The 27215-nt window shown below is 44.2% G+C and overlaps 2 protein-coding genes across 3 annotated transcripts in view; one reads left to right on the top strand and one right to left on the bottom strand.

Annotated features, from left to right (window-relative positions):
* The window catches only part of TGFBRAP1 (transforming growth factor beta receptor associated protein 1), a 71711-nt gene extending 54701 nt beyond the window's left edge, over positions 1-17010 (top strand). For both annotated transcript variants that reach the window (XM_077296662.1, XM_077296663.1), the window contains exons 9-12: positions 5865-6011; positions 9706-9865; positions 15267-15700; positions 16195-17010. In XM_077296662.1, the coding sequence (XP_077152777.1) occupies positions 5865-6011; positions 9706-9865; positions 15267-15700; positions 16195-16383 (930 nt within the window). In that variant the 3' untranslated portion in view covers positions 16384-17010. The remainder of the gene's footprint in view (positions 1-5864; positions 6012-9705; positions 9866-15266; positions 15701-16194) is intronic.
* The window catches only part of GPR45 (G protein-coupled receptor 45), a 141299-nt gene that overhangs the window by 8383 nt on the left and 105701 nt on the right, over positions 1-27215 (bottom strand). The gene's annotated exons all lie outside the window — the stretch shown is intronic.

Raw genomic sequence — 27215 nt, 5'->3', positions numbered from 1 at the left:
GACTATAACTTTTTTCTTTGACGCTGTATGGCGGCTCGTTTTTTGCGGGACAAGATGACGTTTTCAGCGGTACCATGGTTATTTATATCCGTCTTTTTGATCGCGTGTTATTCCACTTTTTGTTTGGCGGTATGATAATAAAGCGTTGTTTTTTGCCTCTTTTTTTTTTTTTTTTTTTTTTACGGTGTTAACTGAAGGGGTTAACTAGTGGGACAGTTTTATAGGTCGGGTCGTTACGGACGCAGCAATACTAAATATGTGTACTTTTATTGTTTGTTTTTTTTTATTTAGATAAAGAAATGTATTTATAGGAACAATATATTTTTATTTTTTTAAAAAAATTTTGGGGGATTTTTTTTGAATTTTCTTTACACATGTGAATATATTTTTTTTTTTACACTATAACATTGCCCCGGGGGAAGGGGGCATCATGTTATAGTGTAAGATCGCTGATCTGACAGTTTGCACAGCACTCAGTCAGATCGGCGATCTGACGTGCACAGCTCCTCCAAGCTTCCCGGCGCCTGCTCTGAGCAGGCGCTGTGAAGCCACCTTCCTTACAGGACCTGGATGCTGCGCCAATTTTGGATCCGGGCCTGCTGCAGGGAGGAGGAGGTAAGAGACCCTCGGAGCAACATGATCACATCGCGTTGCTCCTGGGGTCTCAGGGAAGCACGCAGCGAGCCCCTTCCCTGCGCGATGCTTCCCTATACCGCCGGAACACTGCGATCATGTTTGATCGCAGTGTGCCGGGGGTTAATGTTCCGGGGGCGGTCCGTGACCGCTCCTGGCACATAGTGCCGGATGTCAGCTGCGATAGTCAGCTGACACCCGGCCGCGATCGGCCGCGCTCTCCTCGTGAGCGCGGCCGATCGCATATGACGTACTATCCCGTCGGTGGTCATACGGGCCCACCCCACCTCGACGGGATAGTACGTCTAATGTCAGAAAGGGGTTAATGTTTTGAGGAATGCTCTTTCACGAGCATCTTAAATCTTTACACTGTTTGCACAATTATTAGGCAAGTGAGTATTTTGACTATATTGTCATTTTTATACATATTTTGCAACTCCAAGTTGTATAAACTTGAATTTTTTTTCTTGGGTGAAGCAGATCTGATGATGTGTATTTGTGTAATGAGGGAGGGTATGGCTTAAGGCTATGTGCACACGTTGCAGATTTTAATGCGGATCCGCAGTGTTTTTGAACGCGCGGAATTGCATCAAATCCGCAGTGTGGTGCACAAGCAATGTCAGTCTATGTGAAATTGACATTTGCTGTGCACATGCTGCGGAAAAAAACACGCGGAATTGCAGCATGTCAATTCTTTTTGCGGATCTGCAGCGTTTCTGCATCCATTGACTTCGATTGTGTCAGGGCAATCCGCAGCAAAACCGCAGGTTTAATAAAAATCTGCGGTTTTGCTGCGGATGTGCCTGCGAGAAATGCTGCAGATCGGGTGGGGGGGAGAGAGTGTGTGCGGAGAAGATGTGTGGGGCTGTGTGCTGGTGTTTGTGTCTGTCTGTGTGTGTCTGTGTGTGTCAGGCATCGTCCGATGGGACTACTAGTCCCATCCGGCTATGCCGGCTACAGTGACAAGTAGCCCGATGATGGGACAGCAGTAGTCCCATCATCCGGCTACTGTGTTCAAGTGTAAAAAAACACGCATACACACACATAGACATACAGTACATATAACATACAGTATATACTCACCATACATTCCCTGACAGAATTTATACCGCTTCTCCATGTTATGTAAATAAAAGCTTAATCTCAAATCTTTTTTTAATTCTTTGTACTTGACGCTGAGACACATTAAAGGTGCCATCCACCTCTGCAGTGGATCTGGTCTTTAGCCTCTTGATAATCCAGGCTTTGGTCACAGAGTGGATTTTTGGCATGTTGTCAGAGCTCAAGTTGCAGTTCAAGTGAAGGTCTGGGGTGCTGGGTTTCTTTTTATACACACACACACTAATTAACCGATCATTTACTGAGCACAGGTGAGGATGTAAACTAGGATTGGGTGCATTATGACCAGGCGACAAAACTTTTGTCTTGCCAAAATCTGACCATTCTGTGTCCATTAACTGATCAATATTTCTGCGTTGATGCCAATTTATTTTCTTAACCTAAACCACATTTTGGAGGGTTTCAGCTTTCAAAAGATTAATTTATACAACAAATGGATGAATTTAACGTCCGGTTATAAGCTTTTATTTACATAACATGGATAAGCGACACAACTTCTGTCAGGGAGTGTACAGCTAGTCCCCAAAGCCCTTGATCATATGTAAAAAATAAAAAAAAAATTAAAATAATAAACCAACGGTATACTCCCTGAACTGATGTAATCCATGTAATAACGAGTGTCCTGCGACGATCTCCCATGGAGAGCTGTCACATTGGCAGATCCGACCACTCTCCAGGGGCTTCGGGATACAATGACGGAAGCTCACCGTTATTAAAAAGAAGGATGGCTATATTGGTCACTGAGATTTTTTATTTTTTTTAAATGTATTTTTGTATATTTTGAGTTGTTTCCTTATTATTCTCATTATAACAGAAGTAAATAAACAATTGAGATGTGAAAAAAAATGTTTTCATTTAGTTGTGTAATAATTATACACACTAACAGTTACCTAATAATTATTCACACATAGATATTCTTCTAAGAAAGGTCCAAAATATGAGAACAAAGAAAAGCTGCACAGCCTCAAGTCTCTAGAGCATTAAATTACCGTGGCATAGATCTGAAGCTGAACTGGAGGTGCTTGCGTAGAAACAAAGTCTATAATAATAAAATACGGTAGAAAAAACGCCACAGCACTCACCAGGCTTGCAGTTTAAGTCTTCTTTATTAAATGACACACACAGGCATCTTCACGGCACGGGGGTGTGGAGAGAGTGCAGACACCTAACAGATGAAAACGACGACGGCCGTTTCGCGCTGGGGCAAAGCGCTTCTACGGGACCCGTAGAAGCGCTTTGCCCCAGCGCGAAACGGCCGTCGTCGTTTTCATCTGTTAGGTGTCTGCACTCTCTCCACACCCCCGTGCCGTGAAGATGCCTGTGTGTGTCATTTAATAAAGAAGACTTAAACTGCAAGCCTGGTGAGTGCTGTGGCGTTTTTTCTACCGTATTTTATTCTTCTAAGAAAGACAAAGCTTCACTTTTAGTTTCTGAAATATTAAAGGGACTGTCACCTGAATTTGCAGGGGACAATTTTCAGTCATATGGGCGGGGTTTTCGGGTGTTTGATTCACCCTTTCCTTACCCGCTGGCTGCATGCTGGCTGCAATATTGGGTTGAAGTTTACTCTCTGTCCTCCATAGTACACGCCTGCGTAAGGGAAGATTGCCTTGTGCAGGCATGTACTACAGAGGACAGAGAATGAAAATCAATCCAATATTGCAGCCAGCATGCAGCCAGCGGGTAAGGAAAGGGTGAATCAAACACCCGAAAACCCCGCCCATATGACTGAAAATTGTTCCCTCCAAATTCAGGTGACAGAGTCCCTTTAAGGTTTATTAACCTTTTGGATTGATCAATAGCATAGTAGTTGTTTAATAATAAATGCAATCGTCAAAAATACAAATTGCCTAATAGCTGTGCACACAGTGTACTCTCCTTATGGTATAACTATAATGATGAGAGCATTGTGGTTCCATATTTTCTGTAGTAACTCCATCCAGACCTCATCATTGGAGATGGAATTATGGAAAGCCAAGAGCAACTGAGCTCCACTGTTTCACTATCCTACTTCTATATTTCAGCCGCTCCAGCTGTTTCCGTAGCTCCATCTCCAGTTGTTGAGGCTTGGATAGACTTTTTTGCCTTTCTGAGCCATGAAAGGCTGAGATAGAAGTATCCCTTCCAGGATTTGTTCGACTGTAACTTTTATAGCCTTTTATTTCATACCTGCGTCAAAACTACAACAGCTTTAGGCTATGTACACACATTAAGTATTTGCTTGCAGAAATTTCTGCAAGGTTTCAGCATCTCTTGGCAGGAAAAACGGTGCGGAAAAAACGTGCGTTTTGTATGCGTTCTTTGTATGTGTTTTTACGTGTGTTTTTGTACACCAATGAATGCTTTATTGAGCTAAATAAATATACACTGCTCAAAAAATAAAGGGAACACTAAAATTCCACATCCTATATATCACTGAATTAAATATTCCAGTTGTAAATCTTTATTCATTACTAGATTGGCCCAATTCTAACGCATCGGGTATTCTAGAATATGTATGCATAATGTATAGCACAGCCCACGCAGTACATTGCGCAGCCCACGCAGTGCATTGCGCAGCCCACGCAGTACATTGCGCAGCCCACGCCGTGCATTGCGCAACCCACGCCGTGCATTGCGCAGCCCACGCCGTGCATTGCGCAGCCCACGCCGTACATTGCGCAGCCCACGCAGTACATTGCGCAGCCCACGCAGTACATTGCGCAGCCCACGCTGTACATTGCGCAGCCCACGTTGTATAGTCACATAGTATATTGCCCAGCTACGTAGTATATAGCACAGCCCATGTAGTATATTGCCCAGCCCACGCAGTATATTGCCCAGCCACGTAGTATATTGCCCAGCCCACGCAGTATATTGCCCAGCCCACACTGTATATAGCAATGTGGGCATGATATCCCTGTTAAAAAAAAGAAATAAAATAAAAAATAGTTATATACTCACCTTCCGGAGCGTAGCGGTTACCGACGCTGCTCGTGCGCTCTGGTCTCAAGAGTGCATTGTTGTCTCGCGAGATGATGACGTAGCGGTCTCGCGAGACCGCTATGTCATCATCTCGCGAGATCGCAGCATGGACCGGTTACCGGAGCGTCGCGAGCAGGAAAGGCCTGTTGTCGATCCGGGGGCCAACGGACGGTGAGTATATAACGATTTTTTATTTTTTAAATTATTTTTAACATTAGATCTTTTTACTATTCATGCTGCATAGGCAGCATGAATAGTAAAAAGTTGGTCACACAGGGTTAATAGCAGCGGTAACGGAATGCATTACACCGCGGCATAACGCGGTCCGTTACCGCTGCCATTAACCCTGTGTTAGGGCAGACTGGAGGGGATTATGGAGCGGGCACTGACTGCGGGGAGGAAGGAGCGGCCATTTTTCTGCCGGACTATGCCCGTCGCTGATTGGTCGTGGCTGTTTTGCCACGACCAATCAGCGACTTGGATTCCATGACAGACAGAGGCCGCGAACAATGAATATCCATGACAGACAGAAGGACGAACAGAAGGACGGAAGTGACCCTTAGACAATTATATAGTACATATAGTGGAATGTGTTGAGAACAAAAAAAACTAAAAATGATCAACCTAAATCACACCTTACAGGAGACAATAACTTACAGGAGACAGTCCACAGGTTGTCCATGGTTAAAAGAACAAACCAGGAAGGTAGTTACGAACAGAGGCAACTACCTGCCTTATGTACCCGGTGCAGGCTCACCGGCCCGGCCGGTGATTCGGCTGCTCCACATCATCAGAGCAGCTCTTCTTCTTCTAAGTTGCTCTGTTGAAGGAGCGTGAGTTCTGACCCCATGCTGATTGGCAGGCGGCTTTCCACAGTTAGGCAGCGGGGAGCTGGCTGTCATTCAACACTATGTCTGCAATCACATTCCGCCAACACAGTAGAGCGGAAGAGAAACCGTGGCGGTCTGGGATTACTCTGTGCCAGCAGAGAAGTGTGCCATTCACAACAGGCAGGTAATTGGTGACTACCTGCCTGTTAGTTCTTTGGCCATCGTAAAAAAACCCAGTTATCCTGAATAACCCTATTAAATCAATATCATTCACCAGTTCTACTGTAATTTCTTGTTACATCTTGTGAAATCTTTCAGGTTGGGGTACAGATTTTTACCAAACGGTCATTAGAAGAACAGATCCAGAGTGGCTTCTGTCCAGATAAGATCATCAGTCATCTCTGCAAGTACCGCAAGGCATTATTTATCTACCTGGAACATTTAGTCATGGAAAAGAAAATTCAGGTAACGACCTTATTAAATGCATAAAGTCCCAAATGATGTACATCTAACTTTATCTATGACCCTTGTATGTTTCCACTAAGATTCTGAAATCTCTGGTGCTATAAAGATTGCAGACAATGGAACTTGCTTTTTAATACAGTTTTGACATCTGTGTTGTTAATAACTGAAGCCACCTCGTAGTGCCAGGTCCATCGTGTTCGTCTTTTTGAGGTTGAGTATTACTGAATGCCGAGCTAGATTTCCCTTCATGCCACCATCCATATTTTTTTCTATATATTTGAGGCATACATTTTCCTGTGTTCTACAAAAAACTGTATACTGTGTGACAGGGTCACTGGCAAAGTATGTGAGGGGAGATGTGTATCACGAAGATTGCTATCTTCCGTGATGTGAAATCCAGAAGTTTCTCTCCAGCATGTTCTTTACTGAGGAGTTAATCGGCAATCGGCCATGACAGGTGTGACTGGGTGTACGGCAGAGCAAGAAGGGACAACAGGCCAAGGGATGATTCAACAGATTTATTATCAAGAACGCTGGAACAACACATGCAGGTAGATCTACAGAGTCCACAATTAGTCCAACGGAACAGGTTCGGGGGCACCTCCCGATAATCCTTGTGCCAGCTAACAAAGCAATAGTCCACACGAGTCCAAGGGATCCCAAAACAATCCCACGAACGACGAGATATGTCCTCAGCTCAAGTCTCGCCCCGTTCGCTTCCGCAGTCACAGACGGATGTGGGGTCTTGCCTCGGCTAAGAATCCCCACTCCTTCTCCTTCAAGGGTCAACTCACATCTGATCTCAAAAATAAGAATGGATTGTCTAAAGGTACCTTCACACTAAGCGACGCTGCAGCGATACAGACAACGATGCCGATCGCTGCAGCGTCGCGGTTTGGTCGCTGGAGAGCTGTCACACAGACTGCTCTCCAGCGACCAACGATGCCGAGGTCCCCGGGTAACCAGGGTAAACATCGGGTTGCTAAGCGCAGGGCCGCGCTTAGTAACCCGATGTTTACCCTGGTTACCAGTGTAAAATGTAAAAAAACAAACAGTACATACTCACTTTCGCGTCCCCCGGCGTCCGCTTCCTGCACTGACTGAGTGCCGGCCCTAACAGCAGAGCGGTGACGTCACCGCTGTGCTGTGCTTTCACTTTACGGCCGGCGCTCATTCAGTGCAGGAAGCGGACGGCGGGGGACGCGAAGGTGAGTATGTACTGTTTGTTTTTTTACATTTTACACTGGTAACCAGGGTAGACATCGGGTTACTAAGCGCGGCCCTGCGCTTAGTAACCCGATATTTACCCTGGTTACCACTGTAAAACATCGCTGGCATCGTTGCTTTTGCTGTCAAACACAACGATACACGGCGATCTGGCGACCAAATAAAGTTCTGAACTTTAACCAACGACCAGCGATATTACAGCGGGATCCTGATCGCTGCTGCCTGTCACACTCAACGATATCGCTAGCCAGGACGCTGCAACGTCACGGATCGCTAGCGATATCGTTCAGTGTGAAGGTACCTTTAAGGTACCGTCACACTAAACGATATCGCTAGCGATCCGTGACGTTGCAGCGTCCTCGCTAGCGATATCGTTTAGTTTGACACACAGCAGCGATCAGGATCCTGCTGTGATGTCGCTGGTCGCTGAATAAAGTCCAGAACTTTATTTGGTCGTCCGATCGCTGTGTATCGTTGTGTTTGACACCAAAAGCAACGATACCAGCGATGTTTTACACTGGTAACCAGGGTAAACATCGGGTTACCAAGCGCAGGGCCGCGCTTAGTAACCCGATGTTTACCCTGGTTACCAGCGTAAAAGTAAAAAAAACAAACGGTACATACTCACCCAGCGTCATACCTCCCCCAGCGTCTGCTTCCTGACACTGACTGAGCGCCGGCCCTAAAAAGTGAAAGTGAAAGCACAGCGGTGACGTCACCGCTCTGCTGTTAGGGCCGGAGCTCAGTCAGTGTCAGGATTCTCAGGAAGCAGAAGCTGGGGGACGCGCAGGTGAGCATGTACTGTTTGTTTTTTTTACTTTTACGCTGGTAACCAGGGTAAACATCGGGTTACTAAGCGCGGCCCTGCGCTTAGCAACCCGATGTTTACCCTGGTTACCCGGGGACCTCGGCATCGTTGGTCGCTGGAGAGCGGTCTGTGTGACAGCTCTCCAGCGATCAAAACAGCGACGCTGCAGCGATCGGCATCGTTGTCGCTATCGCTGCAGCGTCGCTTAATGTGACGGTACCTTTAGTCTATCCAGTATGTGCATTTGACTAGCCACCTGCTGTGAGGAAGAATGGCTATTCCTTCACTAGTGGTGTTGACAAAGCTTAATTACATTATAGCTTAGGGCTGCAAGTATTGGGGGAAGGAGACAGGTTAAGTTACATACATCCCATGACATTGCAAAGTGTACAGTAAATACAACCAAAGAGAAGTCGCACCACATCATGACATACTATACAAAATACAGGACAGGGAAAAAAATACATATCATGACAACAGGGTTGTTTTATTTTTGTGAATGTAAGAGATGGGTGGGAGGACTACTCGCCATATTTCTATAAACATAAGGATGAATGACCTCGGGGAGATCAAAACATCCAACACCGCGGAGACACCATCACTTGTTCCTCAACGCAGTGATCCAGAACACTGCCCCCATCCCTAAAGGGAAATATGCAAATGCATGTAGAAAAGCCACGGAGACACCATCACGTGTTTCTCAACGCAAGCAATGAATAGCCAGGTCTTTCACCGGGAAGGAACAACCACGGGAAGGGCAGCATCCAATAAAGGAAAACCACCTATGCCAAAACATGGTATCCATCCACAGACAGCTGTTTCGGGGTATTTGCCCCTCATCAGTGTGGAGTAGGAAACTGGCTATGTTTTGATCTCCCTGAGGTCATTCATCCTTATGTTTACAGTCTTTTCACTAGGCACTGCTCCTAATAGCCAGTTTCCTACTGTTCTAGGCATGTTCTTTACATGAACTGATGCAAACCTTAAAAAAACAAAAACAAAAAAAAACAGTGAAATTCTAGGTTGTGAGGTAGCAAAACACAAAACTGCCAAGGAGGAGTGAATACTTTTCACAAGCCACTGTATACACATGTTCATAACATTTGTACAAAAGTAGGAATCGGGTTACATAAATGTCTAATCTAAAATGCACATGTTTCACGTTTGTTTTAAAGAAGCACTCCCACTAACGTTTAGTCAGTAAATGTGTGCGTGCAGTGTGAGAGTATTAATATATTCACCTACCGCTGCTCTCTCCGGTGGTGTCACTGCTCTGCGGACGGTCACGCTGCGCCCTGTGTAACCTGAAAGTGCCCTCAGAGAGCAGCGGTAGGTCAGTATATTAACGCACACTACATTACATGCACATATGCACACATTTACTGAATGAAAAAGCTAGTGGGAGTGCTTCTCTAAGCAATAAAACAGTCACCCTTTCTTTCATAAATATGCCTCAATACTTGGTGGGAGGTAAAAACCAAAACAATGTACAGGTGAGCAGATGCTGTTGATGGATGTCACCTGCTGTGCTCATTTATATTTCCCCAATAATTATCTTATTAAATTGACCCTCAGAAAGCGCTTTACAGATATTCTTCGCATTCTATGCAGTTTGCTCTAGCGCATTTCTTTAAGAGATATTTGCATTTTTGTGTACAGAAAGAAAAATACCACACACACCTGGCTGTGCTGTATCTTGAAGAAATCCTACGTGTGAAGTCCATGGAGTCTCCAGACCAGGCTGAGCTAGGCGATCTGCGTCAGAGGTTTCAGAATCTCCTACAGCAGTCTGATCTGTATCGGGTCCTCTTACTTATCGGTGAGTGTGGGGCACAAGTTGCCAGAAGGCAGGAGGGCAGTGTGCGGGACAGGTTAGTCCTGGGTGTATCAGCGATCCTCAAAGACAAAATTATTCTGTTTCCTGCCATTTCTGTATGTATTTTCTATTGTGTAAACTACTAAATGTTTTTTTCAAACAATTTGTCTAATTAGTATGTAGTTTGTATGTTGATAAGTGTGTACAGAGTACCTACATGTGAGGAGAGCCCACTGATAGTGACCACCCTGAATGTCCTTGCTCTTGTAGTATCAAGCCTGGTCCTCCTGCCTAGCGCAGACGTTCAAGCATGCTATCTACATTTCTAAACTGCATTTTATTGGGAAAGATCAGCATCGGACCAAGTAAAGTTGTTTTCTTTATAGGAATATTAAATAGGTACGGTATTCTAGAATGGCTGTTTTCTTTACAAACTTCCTGATTGGGCCATTTTCAGTTTTGCGCTGTGGTTTTTTCCTACCCTTCTTCCAAGAGTGATAACCTTTTTTAAGTCAAAGAAGCAATATGGAAAGTAATTTTTTACATGGTGAGCTGTAAGTTTTATTGGTATTATTTTGGGGTACCTACAATATTTTGATTACTTTTTATTGCACTCTTTTGGGGGGGTGTTTTATTCTTTACTGTTATTACAACATTATAATTTGATATATTAGACTTTAAACGACATGGCAAGTCCAAATATTCTTATTTTAAAATATTTTTTTTAATGTTAATAAAAATTTGAACTTCTTTTAATAGTTTCCCTTGGGCACTTAAACCTGCACTAATTTGTTCTACTGCATTATATACTGTAATACATGAATCCGGGTTGCAAAGGGGAGGGCTAAGATGGATGTGACAGGCCTTCACTAGGCCTTCACAATAGCAACCCACCGTCACTTTCTGACTGCATGGCAGGGAAGAAGGGGTGATGGGTGTCAGACCGGAACCATCCCCACTGGATTTCAAAACTTGAATGCTGTTGTCAGATCTGTTGTTAGCTCTTGTATAATGCTGCCAGCACCCACCATGAGTCAGTTCCATATTAATGCACGGACTGATAATAGATTCACCCTGGATGAAGCTATTGGAGAAACGTGTGTCTTTTTTGCTGAGTTAACTAATGACCGAGCCATTGTGCGTTTCCTTTTACTGTTCTCTCCATTTTTGTGCAGAATTTTGGCGGTATCTGTTGCTGATATATGTAGGAGGGCATGATTTACAGACTACATTAAGAACTTGCACTTAATACTTTCCTTTACATTTGGAATGATATTGATTTATTATTATTATTATTATTATTATTATTATTTATTTATTTATTTATATAGCGCCATTAATTCCATGGTGCTGTACATGAGAAAAGGGGTTACGTACAGAGTTATAATTATCGTTTACAGTAAACAAATTTACACTGACATACTGGTACAGAGGGGAGAGGACCCTGTCCTTGCGGACTACTGATATTGTGCACCTTGTCCCTATTTAAACTTTCGGTATGTTGTCTTATGTATTAGTTCGTCCAGCTTCTCTCACACACTTGTTTTTGTGTCTGCCTTGTTGTATACAGTGGCTTGTGAAAGTATTCACCTTTTTCTTCTACCTCACAACCTGGAATTTCACAGTTTGTTTTTTTGTAGGGTTTGAACCAATTCATGTGAAGAACATGCCTACAACTGTGAACATTTGGTTATTTGGTTTTATTGTGAAGCAAACAACAAATATTACAAAATAACTGAATACTTCAGTGTGCATAACTATTCATCCCCCTAAAGTCAGTTCTTTGTAGAGCCTCCTTTTGCAGCAATTATAGCTGCAAGTCACTTTGTTAAAGTCTTTATGAGCTTTCCACATCTTGCCACAGGGATTTTTTTTTCCCATTCTTCAAAGCAAAACTGCTCCAGCTCCTTCAAGTTAGATGGCTTCCTCTGGTAAACAGCAAACTTCAAGTCTGACCACAGATTCTCAATTGCATTATGGTCTAGGCTTTGACTAGGCCACTCCAAAACACATGTTTCCCCTGAAATCGCTCAAGTGTTGCTTTAGTTGGTATGCTTTGGGTCATTGTCTTGTTGGAAAGTGAACCTCCGTCCCATTCTCAAATCACTGACAGACTGAAACAGGTTTTGCTGAAGAATATCCCTGTATTTCTCAACATCCATCTTCCCCTTGACTTAGACCATTTTCCCTGTCCCTGTTGCAAGAAAACATCCCCACAGTATGATGTTGCTACCACCATTTTTCACTATGGTGAGTGATGGTGCTCTTGAGATTATGAGTGGTGTTGGCTTGACGCCAGGCCTAGAGTTTACCTTGATGGCCAAAAAATTCAATCTTGGTCTCATCTGACCAGGGCAACATCCTCCACACAATTGGGGAGTCTCCCAACTAGCCTTACAATTTCTGTGTAATTAACATCTTCTTTCTGCCACTCTTACAAAGAGCCACCTCTATAGAGTGGCTTATTGTGGTCGTATGGACAGATACTCCAGTCTCTGCTTGGGAACTTAGAATCTCCTTTAGGCTTAACCTTGGTCTTTGTGCTGCCTCTCTGATTAATGCCTTCCTTGTCTATGCTGAGAGTTTTGGTGGGCAGTAGTGATGAGCGATTGCATTGTTGCTCGGGTCTCCCCTAGCACGCTCGGGTGATCTCCGAGTATTTGTTAGTGCTCGGAGATTTACTTCGTCGCCTCAGCTGCATGATTTACGGCTGCTAGACAGGCTGAATACATGTGAGGAATGCCTGTTTGTTAGGGAATTCCCACATGTAATCAAGCTGTCTAGTAGCTGTAAATCATGCAGCTGAGGCGACAAAAACTAAATCCTAGAACACTAACAAATACTCGGAGATCGCCCGAGCAACAATGCTATTCGCTCATCACTGGTGGCAGCTCTTAGTTCATACATCAAATCTGAAACGAGTCGCATTCCCTGATACTTTTAAGGCTTTTTTCCTGTATATACCTGAGTGTTTAGAGCGTAAGAACTGTTGCTGGCACAAAGTAACCATATCTTGATGCCGTACCTTGCTGGCATACTCGGTATATATTGTTTGAACGGGCACCTACCTCAGAATGCCACAAGTTGTTCATCCACAGAGACATTTTCACCTGTATTGTATAATTTTGGAAGAATCTCTATCAATTTATCCCAAACTTTTCTAATAGCGGCTAGTTATTAGAGAATTATCTGATGTTAGCAAATGCCAATTTTTCTGCCTGGGCAGAAGGCTGCAAGTTCCAAATTACATTATTGTTTTTAAACTGACTTGCTTGTATCAGACTAGTTGTCTGGGTATCGTGCTTCATCAATTTCAACATCAGAAATACTTTCCCCACCACTTATCTGGTCCTAATCTTCAGACACTTTCTCCAGTTGGATATATTCTTCAGAATCTGAGGCATTGGCAAGCTTTTCCAATTCTGCTTCGCTCAATGGACGTCTTCGCCACATTTTTATACAACTTTCCAAATAATGGACACACACGACTTTCATGGGGTAAAATAGCACTATATTGAGTAAATAGGAATAATAATAATAATAATAATAATAATAAAATCCCAGAAAACACTAACTAGTTTAGCAAGACTAATAGCTTATATAATACAAACAGACCTACACAGATCTGTACTCAAATCCCATCCATCTACAGTAACTTGAAAATGTATCGAGTGCAGGGACTGGAGAAATCAATAAACAATAGTAGATGCAATAGATAATCCACAATGGTACTATAAAGCGTTTATGTAGCTGAAAATATGGCAGGAGATCTGTTTAACACTATCTGGTCATCTGGACCCAAACAGTACATATGTAACAATCATTATTTCATACAAAGAACTTAAAAAAAACACTCATGATGACCACACCTATCCATAAACAAAGTCAACTAACCACGATTTGCAATCCTCATAACAATATGTAGCTTCACAAACTTTTTTCTGGTCAAATACACCAAAACTGTACAGTAGGGTTAAAGGGGATATCCTGGACTTTTAAAAAAGAAAGGCATGTAGTTACTAACAAAGGCAGCTACCTGTCTGCGCCGGATATCGACCGCTCCTGCCAGAGATTCAGCTACTCCCTGTCAACAGAGCAGGAGTTTCTCTTCCTGTTGACAGGACGGGACTACTGGGGTCATGCTGATTAACAGAAAGCTCTCCACTGCCTAATTGGGTGAAGCCGGCTGTCAATCATCATGACAGAGGGCACTTTAGCCGAAACGTGCATTGGGGTGGTGGCTCCGCAACACTAAGGTAATTATGTCCCTTGCAGGACTGTTGTTTAATTGCTGATACTGTTTATATTATTATACATACCTTGGGATATCAGTGTGCGGTGTTTCCCTATTCAGACAAATATGTACAATGTATTACTTGACTAGATATGGAAATCCTCAGCCACATTCTAATCTCCTGAGCTATCTTATACATATTTTTGCCATTCATATTATATGTACATAGTTACATAGTACTATTCCTCTGTTGTTGTGCCACATTCTGGTCATAGTTTGTCATCACACTATTTTTATATGTATGTACTCTTTTTAATTGAATTAGTAAAAAATACTTTTTATCTTTACACCTTATAAAGATTGTATAGATCACACATTCTGCAGTGTACAAGAGCAGCCTGAATGTCTTTTGTCATCTGTTTAGAGTAAGGTTACCATCGTAAAAGTAAAATAAAACAAACCGTACATACTCACATTTCGGTGTCCGTCAGGTCCCTAGCCGTCTGCTTCCCGCTCTGACTGAGTGCCGCCGTAAAGTGAAAGCAGAGCACAGCGGTGACTTCACCGCTGTGCTCTGCTCTTACTTTCCGACTGGCAGTCAGTCAGAGCGGGAAGCAGACTGCGAGGGACCTGACGGACACCGAAATGTGAGTATGTACGTTTTTTTTTGTTTTTTTTTTACTTTTACGATGGTAACCAGGGTAAACATCGGGTTACTAAGCGCGGCCCTGCGCTTAGTAACCCGATGTTTACCCTGGTTACAAGCGAACGCATCGTTGGATCTGTGTCACACACACCGATCCAACGATGACAGCGGGAGATCCAGCGACTAAAGAAAGTTCCAAACGATCTGCTACGATGTACGATTCTCAGCAGGGTCCCTGATCGCTGCTGCGTGTCAGACACAGCGATATCGTATGGATATCGCTGGAACGTCACGGATCGTACCGTCGTAGCGACAAAAGTGCCAATGTGAGACAGTACCCTAAAACAGTATGAGACATATGAAATTTTAATATGCCCAATCCTTTCTTCTTCCAAACCTAAGTGGTGCAGAGGCTTCTTTCCCTATTGTTAAAAGATGTACTTTGGGACATAATTTATTGTGTGCAGTCAACCTAAACTTCTACTTACACATTAATTTAATTTTTTTATCTTTTCACCCTTCAGATAAACTCAAAGGCACAGATCTGCACATGGAGCGGGCAATATTACACGGGAAGCTGGAGGAACATGATCAAGCTTTAAATATTTTAGTTCATCATTTGAAAGAGTTTGCTGCTGCTGAGAACTATTGTATATGGAACTCCCTAGGTAGAGATGCCTCTTATCGTAAGAGACTCTTCCAGCTCCTTCTTTCTTCCTACCTCACACAGTCAACCCCTGACAATTCACTGACTGTGGCTGCTGTGGACTTGTTGAATAGTCACCCTACAGAGTTTGATGCTTGCAGTGTTTTGCGGCTATTACCAGAAAGCTGGTCTGTGCAGCTTCTTTCTCCGTTTCTAGCTGGAGCCATGAGGGAGCACGTTCATGCATTAAGGATGTCCCAAATGGCACTAGGACTTGCGAGGGCAGAGAATAACATTTATAAGAAAGAAAAGGTATAAAATATTTTTTGGGGGATTACATTCAGATGACTTTATTTTAAACTAAGGGCCCAATTAAATCAAGTCTTGATGAGGTGACGTGATGGAGTCAGATGCTCCTGATTCATGAAAAGGTGCATTCCTTTTCATGAATCTGGAGCATCTGTCAAATGGTGTGCTATGCCAGAATTCTCACTCCAGTCAGGTACTGGTGTGAGATTTCTGGCTTCGGCAACCCCACAGCCTGTTATGAATTAGATGGACTGTGGTGTCATGTCCCCATCCCACCCAAGCTCAGCCTGTTTCGGCAAAGCTGAGAGAAACTGGCGTGAAGACACCGAACGTCACAAAATTTAGGCACAATATCTAAATTTTGTGACTTTTTAGAGCTTTTATGGTAGAATTCTGGCGTGAAAGCCTTGATGAATCAGGCCCTAAGTATTCCGTTTAAATGATTATCACAATTTTGAGGGTTAATACAAAATTTAATTCTTAATTTTTTTTTTCAGCTGAATATGAGTCAGAAGCCAGTAATTCTTTCTGAGAAGAAATTTTGCCATTTGTGCCGGAAGCCATTCCAAGAACCAATGTTCGTCAGAAACGCCAATGGGCATATTGTCCATACCCATTGTGCTACCAGCCTGCATGTTAACAGCAGCATTGACGGCCACATGTCCAACCCTAATAAACGAACTTGAGATAAAAGCATTGAGCCGGGAATAGCTGCTGTTACTTCTCACAATAAGATCTCCATGGAGGAGAGCTGAGAAGCGTCCATGTGATGTAATGAAAACAGTAATCCGACATTTGTGAAGGAAGAAGTCGGTGGTTATGACTTGGAATGAGGAGGGTGCAGGGACAATGTTAGGCATTTGTAATGAAGATGGACCTCGTATGAATCATTATTTTGAACTTATTCAAATGAAGCTTTTTGCATTTTTAAAGGTATTTGCACTGAATATATTTTGCATATGCTGTGAGGGGGGGTATCTAAACAATGCTCGTACACTATGGGTTTAGACATGTTTTAGGGAAAAAAATGATTTTTGTCGGTATAAGCAACTATGGTGGAGGTGATTATTGGCAGAGTTCATTATGGATGTCATTTTGCTTTGTACCACTTCTCTCCCACCAGATGAAACCATGATTGCTCAAAACATTCCACAGTAGGAGGTCAACTGTACCACGGGTTCTTTTATGTGTCCTGCAGAAGAAGAGACGTCTTACTGTATATTACGTTTTTTCCCTGTAAAGTTCAAATCAAGTCATGGTATTAAAGATGATTTCAGTGTGCTGCGACCTGATAATTTATAATTTATTGGAAATGAATTGGCCTCTTTACATTTTTTATTGGTCTACTTAATATGCAGAATGTATAAGCCGATGGGTACCATGCGTTATTTCTCCAATAACCCTGCAGCATCACAGGAGGATGTCACCCCACCATAATAGGGACAGAAAACACAAAGAAGTCAAATGGCCCCCACAACATCTTTCCAGTGTTTTTTTTTTTTCTGTCCCTATTGGGATGAAGAGGTCATCCTGCCGTGCTCTGTGGCCGCCAGCAGAGATGGTTTTTTATGTGAATGAGAGCCAGACAGCGGAAAACAATTGCTGTGCCTTTCCTCTCCATGCTGTTCCTGTCTCCTCAGGACTTTTCTGCACTTTCAGGTAAAGTTGAATGATCTTGGGCTGGGGGCCTCCCCGAGCTCCCCAGCCTCACTCCTTCCCCTCTCCTGTGTGCCGGTGCGCATGGCTGGAGGTGACACCGGGCTCTTCCATATAACGTCGCTTCCAGTTGCTTTCCACTCTGGACTTCATGTGTAATTCGCGCACGATTGCTGGAAGTGACGTCAGACACCACTTCTGTACAGCGTCGCCCTAACCTACACCCACCCTTAGGTAGGACACGTCCTTAGAAATCATGGAGGGCTTACGTTCTTCCCGCTCCGCGGCTGCAGAACCCGACAATTATCCAGTCCCAGTAAGTTTTCTGGCATTGGTGAGTTCCTCTCGGTGTATGTTATATGTATATCTTAGTCTTATTTCTCCTACCCTCTTCTCCAGAGGGACAGGGATCCTGCAACAAAGAGTAAAACTGAAATGGCAAGCTGTAAATGTGCAATATGTGCTAAGAAGCTTTCATCCTCCCAGAGAAAACCACTATTCCTGGGGTGCACACATACGATGACTAAGGAGGAGCAGCTTTATTTAAAGGAGTTGTCCGATCAAAACTGATAAGTCTGCTGTCTCTCTGTGTGACTGCAGATTATGTATCTTTCCCCAGGGCATGCACTGTTTCACTCCCTTAAGGGGACAATACATGTTTGGATTAGCTCTGGGTGATTTATTGGAAAAGGCCTCAGATAGGAAGAAATATTTGCCTAAACTGAAGAACTTCAGGAAGAGATACTTTTGGCATCCCCAAGAACAATGATCTCAATACAAAGGGAAGGGGAAGTCAGGCCAATGGAGTTACCTCAAAGGAGAACTGGCAGAAATATTTTTCTCCCAGAAACAGCGACAGAACAAGCAATGATGCCAGAAGAGTAGAGGGTTGCTTTTTAGAACTCCTCCCTCAGTGGCACACGATTTGTTCAAGTCCATGGATCCTAAGTAGTGATGAACGAATATACTCGTTACTCGAGATTTTCCGAGCACGCTCGGGTGTCCTCCGAGTATTTTTTTGTGATCGGAAATTTAGTTTTTATTGCCGCAGCTGAATGATTTACATCTGTTAGCCAACATAAGTACATGTGGGGATTCCCTAGCAACCAGGCAACCCCCACATGTACGTACGCTGGCTAACAGATGAAAATCATTCAGCTGCGGCAATAAAAACTAAATTTCCGAGCACTAAAAAATACTCGGAGGACACCCGAGCATGATCGGGAAATCTCGAGTAACGAGTATATTCGCTCATCACTAATCCTAAGGTCTGTCGTGGAAGGAGTGAAGATGGAGTTCACTTCCCACCCTCCACAAAAGTTGAGAATAACTCACCTTTCTTCTCCAAAATTGCCAAACAATTAAATGTCCAGTCTGCAAGGTTTACTCTCTTCAGGAGTAATCTCTCCAGTTCCAGAAGCAGAAAAAAGCAGGGGTCATTACTCTCTGCTTTTCCTGGTAAAAAAAAAAAAAACGTGGCGTCTATACAATAATCATTAACCTAAAACCTGTGTACAAATACATTGTTTACAAAAAGTTCAAGATGGAGTCCATAAAGTTTACTGTCCTCCTGATCGGGCAGAACTACATCATGGCAACCATCGATTTACAGGACTTGTATTATCATGTCCCCATCCATTCAGCCTACCAGAAATTCTTAAGTTTTGCGGTTACCCAAGGGAGACAAATACACTTTCAGCTCAATGTTCAGCCGTTCAGAATACCGTTAGCACCTTGAAAGTTTACAAAGATCATAGCGGAGGTTGTAGTTTTCATCAGAAAACCGAATATCTGCATCATCCCTGATCTCGAAGCCTTCCTACTCATGGCTCAGTCTGTACTGCTGCTCAGAGAACATCTACAGAAAACAATTCAGATTTTGATGTCCCTAAGATGTCTGGTGAACCATCAAAAGTCAGACTTGGTCCCTTCCACTGAAAAAACCTTCGGTGTTCTACTGGACTCCCGGAAACAAACATCCTTCTTGCCAAAGGAGAAACAAATCCAATCCAAAATACATTTCCTGCTGAGCCACATAATGCAAAAGAAATTTGAGTAACCATAAACCACCAGTAAGGTTTAAAAAAAACATTAGAAAAGGTTCATTAAAAATAGTTAAACAGTAAACAATATGAGATCCATCAAGCCAATACAAAATATCAAGCAATGTATAGGAAATACAAAACCTATACACCCAGTCACCATATATAGTAGAAGTCCAATAGACATAGAGTGAGACAAAAGGCTGGTTTATAGGTTGAAGTTCTTGCCCATAATGAGGGGAGGAAGGGAGATTTGGTGGGGCTCTGCCAGCCCTGCCTTGATGCGTGTTTCGCATACAGCTTTCTCAAGGGGAGTTGTCAACTGGTTAAATCCTATCTGGTGCATATGTAGGGTGTCCACAGGTGCCCAATTAAAAGCAGCGCAAGAGCATTGTCGCTCCTGTCATTATAGTGCTACGCTCCACTGTCATCACAGCGGCGCACGCATGTTGGGCCAAAGGCCCAATAACGTCAAATACAAGAGTGCGTCACTTATTAATGACTAGGTGGCGCAAAAAGGACGATAAAGCGCATGCTTACATCGGCAGCCATTTTCAAGGAGTCCAGAGGAAGCAACCATATATACGGCTGTATCTAGATACATTAGAGGGAGATCTCCAAGAAGGGGGGAGGGGAAGTGGAGCTGAACAGGGAGGGACAAAGAGCACAACAATGCCCAGTGGTATAGATCAAAGGTATGCAACATAAACATCCGTGTGCAAGAGATGACTGTGTATAATTAAGCAACCATCACATATAATGACAGTAAACAGGCTGACAGATAAAGTGGCATAATAGATGAAAAAATAAAAAAATGTTTTGTTTGTAATCCAAGACGGAATAAAAATTTAGGAGATATACAATGGCAGTGTAGAATAGGTTATGTGTATCTAAACAAATCGGCGCAAACAAGATAGAAATAATGTGAGATATTGAAAGTTAAAACCACCCCCACATTACTCACGCGGTATAATGCACAGTATCCATATACAGCTCTGGTAAAAATTGAGACCACTGCAAAATTTTCAGTTTGATTTTTCTCTTTATAGGTATATTTTTGAGTAAAATGTAAATTGCTCTTTTATTCTATAAACTACTGACAACATGTTTTTGAATTTCCAAGCACTAAATTTTGTATGAGAAATGGTCAAAATAACAAAAAAAGCAGTACTTGCAGACCTCAAATAATGCAAAAAAAAACCAAACAAGTTTATAATCTTTTAGAAACAACAATACTAATGTTTTAAATCAGGAAGAGTTCAGAAATCAATATCTTGTGGAATGACCATGATTTTTAATCACAGCTTTCATGCGTCTTGGCATGCTTTCCACCAGTCTTTCGCACTGCTTTTGGGTGACCTTATGCCACTCCTGGTACAAAAATGCAAGCAGTTTTTCTTTGATGGCTTGTGACTATCCATCTTCCTCTTGATTACGTTCTAGAGGTTTTCAATGGGGTTCAGGTCTGGAGATTGGGCTGGCCATGACAGGGATTTGATGTGGTGGTCCTTCATACACACCTTGATTGACCTAGCTGTGTGGCATTGTGCATTGTCCTGCTGGAAAAAAACAGTCCTCAGAGTTGGGGAACATTGCCTGAGCAGAAGGAATCAACTGTTTTTCCAGGATAACCTTGTATGCGGCTTGATTCATATGTCCTTTGCAAAGATTAACCTTCCCAATTCCAGCCTTGCTGAAGCATCCCCAGATCATCACCGATCCTCCACCAAATTTCACAGTGGGTGCAAGTCACTGTGTCTTGTACGCCTCTCCAAGTCTTAGTCTAACCATTACACGACCAGGCATGGGAAAAGCTGAAATTAGACTCATAATTAAACTAGAAGAAGAGGGGATGGGAAGAAAAACATTGGATTCGAACATGAAGCCAGAAAATATGCTGATGAAGGATATGAGGTGCGGCAAAGAAGATCCAAGATAACATACTCAGAAGGGAGGTAAAAAAAAATCTAAAACAATTGACAGGGAGGAGATTGGAACCACACAAAATCCCTTAAACTGCATGCTCGCAAACACCAGAAGCCTGACAAAATGGAAGAACTAGAAGGAGAAATATCTACAGGTACCTATGACATAGTGTCATGTCGGACGCTGTTCACACTAGGGCGTCCGACAGACAGCAGTAATTCCACTTATGTCCACTACACGCTCAGTGGCGTCGGCTAGATTTTATCCAGCTTGCTCGGGGTTAATCTAGCTGGTAATCAGGTTGGAGGCTGGGTCACGCCCACGGCCTTTAAATAGTCACGCTGGACTTTGGGCGTCACCGATTATAGCTTGAGCTTTATGCCTGGTGATTCCGGTCTGGAGTGGTGGTCTCGTAGGAATATCGTATCTGGTGGTATATAATCCTTTGTCATATTCCTCCTTCCTATTTGTATTTGTTTTGCCCTGTGCACGTTATAGTGTATTCCTGTGTGTCTGCGGCGTGGTGCGTTTTTTCAGTTTTCCCTGTCTGTGCTTTCTGTGGGGATTGGTGTGTGGTCTCTTCACTGGGTGGCGGGTGGTGGTTTCAGCTTAGGGCTGAAACAGGAGTCCGGGTCAGGCCTGGCGGCCCAGACATGCACACCTTTAGTGTAACTTCTGGGAAAGGGACAGACAGGGTTTCCCTAGCCTGAGGGATATTGCAGGGGCCCGGGTAACCAGCCTTAGTCTACCCAGTTCCCCCGTGACATTATAATCGGCCTAAAAAAAAATAATATATATATATATATATTTGCATGTCATGGATCCCATGACTTCCATAAACTGCCAGTTGAGGGCGCTGTTCTTACAGGTCACTGAATTGAAGGGGGCAGTTCAGCAACAGGGTCTTGTGGTATCTAATGTGCAAGTGGAAACTGCAGGTAGAGTTGCAGAGCCAAAAATCCCTTTACCTGAGAGGTTTGCTGGGGAACGCAGTAAATTTGTTGTTTTCCGTGAAGCTTGCAAATTGTATTTTCGTATGCGCCCGCTTTCCTCAGGTAATGAGTAATGAGGCTCAGTGTGTGGGCTTGGTTTTGTCATTACTGAACGGAGACCCCCAAGCATGGGCGTTTTCATTACCTTCTGATTCAGCTGCATTTAACTCAGTGGAGAGATTTTTTTTCTGCTCTTGGACATATTTATGATGATCCTGACAGATTGGCTCTAGCAGAATCTAAAATACGTGCTCTCTGCCAGGGGGAGCGAATGGCGGAGGATTACTGTTCTGAATTTCGCCGCTGGGAGGTGGACACACAATGGAATGACCCGGCGCTGTGGAGTCAGTTTGTATGTGGGGTTTCGACAAGGGTTAAACAAGCCCTTCTGATGTATGAGACCCCTGCTTCTCTAGAGTCTGCCATGAGTCTTGTTGTCCGCATTGATCGCCGTTTGTGTCAGGGGGCGCTAGAGACGCCGCCTATGGGGGAGGGCGTAGGTGCATGTGAGGTTGCTGCAGGTGAGCCCACGGAGCCTATGCAAATCGCAGGGGTGTCACGTCAGCAAGCCCCGTCGCTCAGGAAGCAGGGACTCTGTTTTTGGGGCATTATGTAAATGCTTGTCCTCTGTTTTCTAAAAAAAAAAAGCACAACGGCGGAAATCTACTAAGCTCATAGGGTGTGGAGGAGGCCAATCTGAGCTTATGCATATCCTCCATGGTGGTATCTCAATGTAGGCTCCCTGCCAGAGTTATAGTTGCTGGCAGAGAGCTGCCAATCACTGTCTTTGTGGATAGTGGTTCGGCTACTAATCTCATTGATGAGGAGTTTGCGCGCACGGCCGGGTTCACGGTTGAAAAATTGCCTCATCCTATCCGGGTGGTCACCATCAATGCTACCCCTCTCCCACAGGGGGAGATTACTGAGTTTGTGGCTGAGGTTAAACTCCACATTGGGGTCCTACATTCTGAGCAGGTTACATGTAGGGTGCTCCGTAATCTTCCTGCACAAATGGTTCTGGGTTTTCCATGGTTATCTATGCACAACCCGGTGATTGACTGGAAAACTCAGGACATAATTCAGTGGAGCGGATTTTGCCAGGAGAATTGCCTGGCCACATGTGTGTCCGCTGTGACTCCAAGCATTCCTGAGTCACCGCTGGATTTCGCGGATGTGTTCTCAGAGAAGGGTTGCTCAGAATTGCCACCACATCGCCCCTATGACTGTACTATTAGGTTTAAACCAGGGGCTAAATTGCCGAAAGCTAGGATGTTCAACATCTCTGGTCCTGAGAGGAAAGCTTTAAAAGATTACATTGCTGAGAGTCTGAGCAAAGGGCACATCAGCCTTCGTCCTCGCCGGTGGCAGCGGAGTTCTTCATTAACCCCTTCCCGACCCATGACGCCGTGGCGTCATGGAATGATCGCGTCCCTGCAGATCGGGTGAAGGGGTTAACTCCTATTTTACCCGATCTGCAGGGAGAGGGGGAGTGGTACTTCAGCCCAGGGGGGGTGGCTTCACCCCCCGTGGCTACGATCGCTCTGATTGGCTGTTGAAAGTGAAACTGCCAATCAGAGCGATTTGTAATATTTCACCTAAAAAACTGGTGAAATATTACAATCCAGCCATGGCCGATGCTGCAATACCATCGGCCATGGCTGGAAAACCTGAAGTGACCCCCCCCCCCACCCCACCGATTGCCCCCCCAGTGCTCCGTTATGGGGTCCGGTCCCCTCCGTCCTGTGCTCCGCTCCCCCGTCCTCCTGCCCGCTCCCCCCTGCTCCTATGTCACCCCCCGGTGCTCCGACGCCCCCCCCGTGCCCCGATCTCCCCCCCCTTATACTTACCGAGGCTCCCGGTGTCGGTCCGTCTCCTCGCTGGGCGCCGCCATCTTCCAAAATGGCGGGCGCATGCTCAGTGCGCCCGCCGAATCTGCCGGCTGGCTGATTCATTACAGGTACATTTTGATCGCTGTGGTAGGTTCTAACACAGCGATCAAAATAAAAAAATAATAAATAAACCCCCCCCCTTTATCACCCCCATAGGTAGGGACAATAATAAAATAAAGAAAAATTTTTTTTTTCTTTTTCCACTAGGGTTAGGGTTAGAACTAGGGTTAGAACTAGGGGTAGGGTTAGGGGTAGGGTTAGGGTTACGGGTAGGGTTAGGGTTAGGGGTAGGGTTATGGCATGTGCACACAGAGCGGATCGGCCGCGGATCCGCAGTGGATCGGCAGCGGATTGGCCGCGGATCCGCAGCGGATTGGCAGCGGATCCGCAGCGGATCGGCAGCGGATTGGCCGCGAATTGGCAGCGGATTGGCCACGGATCCGCAGCGGATTGGCCGCGGATCCGCAGCGGATTGGCCGCTGCGAATTCGAAGCAGTTTTCCATCAGGTTTAAAGTACCATGTACACCTAAGGAAAACCAAATCCGCTGTGCCCATGGTGCGGAAAATTCCATGCAGAAACGCTGCATTGTATTTTCTGCAGCATGTCAATTCTTTGTGCGGATTCCGCAGCGTTTTACACCTGTTCCTCAATAGGAATCCGCAGGTGAAATCCGCACAAAAAAACACTAGAAATCTGCAGTAAATCCGCAGGTAAAACGCAGTGCCTTTTACCTGCAGATTTTTCAAAAATCGTGCGGAAAGATCTCACACGAATCCGCAACGTGGGCACATAGCCTTAGGGTTAGGGTTGGAATTAGAGTTAGGGTTGGAATTAGGGCTAGGGTTTGAAATGGGGTTAAGATTAGGCTTGTGGTTAGGGTTACGGATAGGGTTAGGGGTGTGTTGGGGTTACAGTTGTGGTTAGGGTTGGGATTAGGGTTACGGTTGGGATTAGGGTTAGGATTAGGGTTGGAATTAGGGTTACGGCTGTGTTGCGGTTAGGGTTGTGGTTAGGGGTGTGTTGGGGTTAGGGTTGTGATTAGGGTTATGGCTACAGTTGGGATTAGGATTAGGGGTGTGTTGGGGTTAGTGTTGAAGTTAGAATTGAGGGGTTTCCACTGTTTAGGCACATCAGGGGTCTCCAAACGCAACATGGCGCCACCATTGATTCCAGCCAATCTTGCGTTCAAAAAGTCAAATGGTGCTCCCGCCCTTCCAAGCCCCGACGTGCGCCCAAACAGTGGTTTACCCCCACATTTGGGGTACCAGCGTACTCAGGACAAACTGGCCAACAACTGTTGGGGTCCAATTTCTCCTGTTACCCTTGCAAAAATAAAAAATTACTTGCTAAAACATAATTTTTGAGGAAAGAACAATTATTTTTTATTTTCACGGCTCTGCGTTATAAACTTCTGTGAAGCACTTGGGGGTTGAAAGTGCTCACCACACATCTAGATAAGTTCCTTCGGGGGTCTAGTTTCCAAAATGGGGTCACTTGTGGGGTGTTTCTACTGTTTAGGCACATCAGGGGCTCTGCAAATGCAATGTGACGCCCGCAGACCATTCCATCAAAGTCTGCATTTCAAATGTCACTACTTCCCTTCCGAGCCCTGACGTGTGCCCAAACAGTGGTTTACCCCCACATATGGGGTATCAGCGTATTCACAACAAACTGGGCAACAAATTTTGGGGTCCAAATTCTCCTGTTACCCTTGTGAAAATAAAAAATTGCTTGCTAAAACATCTTTTTTGAGGAAAGAAAAATGATTTTTTATTTTCACGGCTCTGCGTTGTAAACTTCTGTGAAGCACTTGGGGGTTGAACGTGCTCACCACACATCTAGATAAGTTCCTTGGGGGGTCTAGTTTCCAAAATGGGGTCACTTGTGGGGGGTTTCTACTGTTTAGGCATATCAGGGGCTCTGCAAACGTAACATGATGCCCGCAGACCATTCCATCAAAGTCTGCATTCCAAAACGTCAATACTTCCCTTCCGAGCCCCGGCATGTGCCCAAACAGTGGTTTACCCCCACATATGGGGTATCAGCGTACTCAGGAGAAACTGGACAACAACTTTCGGGGTCCAATTTCTCCTGTTACTCTTGCAAAAATAAAAAATTCTGGGCTAAAAAAATATTTTTGAGGAAAGGAAACACATTTTTTATTTTCACGGCTCTGCGTTATAAACTTCTGTGAAGCACTTGGGGGTTCAAAGTGCTCACTACACATCTAGATAAGTTCCCTTGGGGGTCTAGTTTCCAAAATGGAGTCAATTGTGGGGAGTTCCTACTGTTTAGGCACATCAGGGGCTCTGCAAACGCAACGTGACGCCCGCAGAGCATTCCATCAAAGTCTGCATTTCAAAACGTCACTACTTTCCTTCCGAACCCCGACGTGTGCCAAAACAGTGGTTTACCCCCACATATGGGGTATCAGCGTACTCAGAAGAAACTGGACAACAACTTTTGGGGTCCAATTTTTCCTGTTACCCTTGGGAAAATAAAAAATTGTGGGCTAAAAAATCATTTTTGAGAAAAGAAAAATTATTTTTTATTTTCATGGCTCTGCGTTATAAACTTCTGTGAAGCACTTGGGGGTTCAAAGTGCTCACCCCACATCTAGATTAGTTCCTTGGGAGGTCTAGTTTCCAAAATGGGGTCACTTGTGCGGGAGCTCCAATGTTTAGGCACACAGGGGCTCTCCAAACGCGACATGGTGTCCGCTAATGATTGGAGCTAATTTTCCATTCAAAAAGCCAAATGGCGTGCCTTCCCTTCCGAGCCCTGCCGTGCGCCCAAACAGTGGTTTACCCCACATCTGGGGTATCATCGTACTCAGAACAAACTGGACAACAACATTTGGGGTCCAATTTCTCCTATTACCCTTGGGAAAATAAAAAATTCTGGGCTAAAAATCATTTTTGAGGAAAGAAAAATTATTTTTTTATTTTCATGGCTCTGCGTTATAAACTTCTGTGAAGCACCTGGGGGTTATAAGTGCTCACTATGCATCT

Source organism: Ranitomeya variabilis, chromosome 3 (genome assembly GCF_051348905.1).
Source record: "Ranitomeya variabilis isolate aRanVar5 chromosome 3, aRanVar5.hap1, whole genome shotgun sequence".
Lineage (NCBI taxonomy): Eukaryota > Metazoa > Chordata > Amphibia > Anura > Dendrobatidae > Ranitomeya > Ranitomeya variabilis.
Note: the sequence above shows the minus strand (reverse complement) of the source record. Positions and strands in the feature narration are given on the sequence as shown.